The sequence below is a fragment of the Oncorhynchus mykiss genome, chromosome 21, assembly GCF_013265735.2.
Source record: "Oncorhynchus mykiss isolate Arlee chromosome 21, USDA_OmykA_1.1, whole genome shotgun sequence".
Classification (NCBI taxonomy): domain Eukaryota; kingdom Metazoa; phylum Chordata; class Actinopteri; order Salmoniformes; family Salmonidae; genus Oncorhynchus; species Oncorhynchus mykiss.
Genome location: NC_048585.1, coordinates 19,495,027 through 19,499,500, shown reverse-complemented (window position 1 = coordinate 19,499,500; position 4,474 = coordinate 19,495,027). Strand labels below are relative to the sequence as shown.

Here is a 4,474-nt window from a genome sequence, read left to right as displayed (position 1 = left end):
GCTATGTAATCACTGACATGGTTTCTGATATAAGTGCTGAATGAGGACTGATGCAATGATTATAGACATCTACAAATGGAGCATATTGTTATTACTGTGTTATTAGACCAGATAGTAGCTGCTTTATGTCTCCCTCAAGTGGTCAGGCTCAGTAACTGCAGTCTGTGATACAGCTGACTGACTGATTTAAAAGGGAGATCTCCAGAGCTCTGACGTCTCCAGTCTCCTGCATCACCTGCTGCTCTCTGGAACTACCACAGTAGTGTGAGGGAGGATGTATGGGTAATGTTTAGTGGCTTTATTGTATCTGTTTGAATCATGTTGATTGAATTCTAGCTTTTCAAAACATAAGTCATCTTTAGGGGTTTTGATAATTGCACAATATCTCCATTCAGATTGGTTGATGGTTACTTAACAGAGTCAACATGTAGTTAATGTTCAGGAGAAACATTTAGTGATCAGTTATGATGTAAGGTCTTCTAGACATAGCTCTAGTTTGACTCTATTGTTGTTCAGCTCTACTACACACTGTGTCATTGTACTGGATCATCTCCTCCCCTCAGCACCTGCAGTAGGTCCCAGCTGTATCAGTACAGTCACTGTACAGTCTGACTGAGGGAGGTTTTTGTACGACTCTGTATCACTGTGTGAACACTCCACCACTGTGGTAACTCTGACAGTAGTAATCTCCTGCATCTTCAACCTTGACTCCACTGATGGTCAGAGTGAAGTCACTCCTAGATCCACTGCCACTGAATCTAGATGGAGTCCCAGACTGAAGTGTTGTAGCACGGTAAATAAGGAGTTGAGGAGCTCCTCCAGGTTTCTGTTGGTACCACGCTAAAAAGTCATTGTTGTTAACATCACTGCTGGTTTTACAGTTCAGAGAGACTGTCTGTTCTGGGAGAACAGCTTTCACTACCGGAGTCTGTGTCACAACGTACTGTCCTCTGGATTCTGAAAAATATAGTAAAAACATTTATATGAATTAAATATTACATATAGTAATGAATAGTTCTGAATAGAAATATTAACATTGATATACTGTACATGTAAACACTGTAGATTTAATTCATTTTCAACAATACATTCTGAAAATTGTAACCTTGTATGTAGAAAACAAGTGTCCACATGAAGATGGTGATAAAAGTCATGGTTCTGTTGTCATGAAGAACAGCTCTCAGTCATGAAGTGTTAAACTCACAGGGCTATAAATCCTCTTAGAGCAGCGGAGCAAATTAATTATGCAAATAATGTTTCAATTCTATTTCAGGTTTCAAGTAGTATCCCATCAGAATACATTTAGAGATTTATTTTATAATAATTAGGTGGGTAATTAAATTTGTCTTATTTCACACATTTTTATGCCCAAGTGTGAATTGGAAATATTTATTTTTGCATATCCCAACTCCCCCTGAGACAACCTCGGAGAGTGGGGTCAAGGCCAGTGTCTGCCGTTGCCAACGGCGACCCTGGAGCAATTAGGGTTAAGTGCCTTGCTCAAGGTCACATCAGCATATTTTTCACCTTGTCGACCCAGATATTTGAACTAGTGACCTTTCAGTTACTGGCCCAACACTCTAACCGCTAGCTACCTGCTGCCCCTTTTACAACATCAAACAGCAACTGTTTTATCTGATAACTAATGTATGGTAACTTTTATGTCACACCACCATTATATTATTATTCTGGTGATGATCAGATATAATGAACTGTCTGTTCACTCATGCTCGGTCTCTCATGTAAGTTCCTCTAATCAGTTAGTGAACACTTCTCTAAACTAAAGCTGGTAGGATTCCTCTGGTAGTGTTGTCTGTCCTCTGTGACTTTACCACCACTGTTAAATGTGAGATCAACATGTTTAATAAAGGAATATACAACATGGATCACTATCACTACTGCTGCTGCTGTTGTCTTTCATATGGACAATATGGAGGAATACTAGCAACACTGATCTAATGCTGGACTGTACCTCCAGACTAGAAGAACACCTGATACACAGAGGAAGGAAAAATGACTCATATCTGGATTTAAGATACAATTCATATTTGTATTATTTAGAAACAGCTAATATGAAGTGTTTGTTCTACCTGGAAGATGTTAAAGTGTATTAGTGTTGATTATGATTCTGTATGAGTGATCTTCACTGTAACAGCTGCAGCATCACAACACAGAGGTTTTTGTACCAGCAGTAATAGTGATTGTATCACTGTGGTGGACTTTTGGTAGCGGCACCAGACTTGATGTTGGAAGTAAGTAAAGAACAAATTATTTATTCCAAACTATTTATTCAACTTTTGATGTCGTGTTTCAATTTCTCTATACATTTTGACTTGATATTGAGGATTTTTCAAATTAACTTTTTTAGATGATTTAAACAGAATACACAAGGCCTACACATACTATGGCCAATTTGAATATGAATTTTATTACATCTAATCAAATCTGACCTGCCTTTAAACTATGAAGTGATTAGCCTACATTTTAGATTAGTTGTATGAATAAACATGCTGCACCTACAGTAGTAGGAGATGTACAAGAAAAAGTCAGGTTTGGTCCATGTTAAGGAAATCAACAGGAAAAACACTTTATTTCTAATTGAGTAGAATAATTCATTTCTGAAATGTGTTCATACTATAGTAGAGTTAATTATTTGAACCACAGTCTAATGAAATGAAGAGTGCCAAACATGCAGGAGGTTGTTGTACCAGCAGTAATAGGGATTGTATCACTGTGGTACACTTTTGGTAGCGGCACCAGACTAGATGTTGGAAGTAAGTAACACGCTCTTTGATATTTCTTTCTGATTATTTTGGGGGTATTTTACTCTGTGAAACTTCGTCTATATGAATATATTGCGATTTTTCATATTTTCCTTCCTAAAAAAATATATTTTTTGTATTACTTTTGACAAAGCCTTCTTTCAAATGAAATGTTATTTAAATAACATGTTCAAATGTAGGTGTTTATTTAAATGTGTGGTTTGATGGATTGCAGAGGAGAGTTCCAGTATGATAACTATTTAATAATATGGAATATAGTTGTTGCATTGTGTATTACTGTTTGTGTGCCATTCTTTATTTATATTTTTATTATCTTTAACTCAAATATTTTTGGTTAAATGTAGATTTTGAATGAGCCTTCTTTCAAATAAATATTTATTGACTCAAAATGATAAATTGTAGGTTTAAATACATGTCTTATTTGTATAATTGCAGAATATAACTCCTAATTCTGGTATAATAACTAATGGTATTTTATATAGTATTCATCATTGTTGCATTCTGTTCATGGTAGACTTCACTGTTAGTGTGAAGACAAAGGATCTCAGTTATGGTTGTAACTGACTTCATAATCCAACATGTTTGATATGTGATGTAAATACTATGAATATGAGTCAGATCCATTCCTAAACAATATCTGTATAACATGTATAACTGACACCATATGACTAGTAACTCTAGTTATTTAACCACTTTATACTTGTTTGGTTCATAAATCTGCTTTATATCAATTACTTTAGTGTTTTTTCCAAATCTTTTCAACAGTCCAACTTCTACATTCATATTTAGAGGGCATTTCCAATTCCCTTTATTTGGTTGTGGACCTTAATGGAGATAATCTCTTAGTGTTGCTGTACTTGTTGTAATTACTTAGTTGATGTGTTCTGTTTGTTCCAGGTAACAGTGCCCCCACCCTCACCGTCCTGCCCCCCTCTAGTGAGGAGCTGTCCAGTACAACAACAGCCACACTGACGTGTCTGGCCAACAAGGGCTTCCCCTCAGACTGGACCTTGAGCTGGAAAGTGGACGGGACCCACCAGAAGCAGGAGGCCAGTCCTACGGTCCTGGAGAAGGATGGCCTGTACAGCTGGAGCAGCACCCTGACTCTCACTGCCCAGGAGTGGACCAAGGCAGGAGAGGTGACCTGTGAAGCTCAGCAGAATTCCCAGACTCCAGTCACCAAGACCTTGAGGAGGGCTGACTGTTCTGGGTAGGACCCCTCAGTCACACACCCCTGTGGAGGGAGGCTGCTGGTTCCTCTGCTTTGACTCTGTTCTGAGATCAGATGTTCTCTGTCTTATTGATCACTGACATGTAAACAGACAGGGGGCTTTGCTTGAGTTCATGTGTCAATCGTCTCTGTAGACTGATGTTGTATCAGTGTTAGATGTGATGTGTTCTGTTATATAACTATTAGATACTGTAGGAATGTTTGCTTTGATGCTTTGATGAATAGATGAAAATAAAGACTTATCTTAGAAACAAATATGTTTTTGTCTCTTTCAATAATTTTACTTTAGTCTTAAATGTTGAATGACATAGAACATTTTTCATAAAGTAGGACTCACAGTTTCTATGAAAACTATCTGACCTAAACCTTATTGCTTAGTTATTTATGTTCTAACCACAACGTCATTAACAGGTAGTTCATACTAACAAAGGATACTACTATTTTCACAGATTAACAGGAG

General features: G+C 37.2%; 1 gene segment (V, D, J or C); it reads left to right on the top strand.

Annotated features, from left to right (window-relative positions):
* The first annotated feature begins 2,417 nt into the window (after positions 1–2,417).
* LOC118942899 lies at positions 2,418–4,269 on the top strand. The segment is given in 2 exon segments: positions 2,418–2,774; positions 3,681–4,269. Coding segments are annotated over 2 exon segments (402 nt in total).
* The last annotated feature ends 205 nt before the right edge of the window (positions 4,270–4,474 follow it).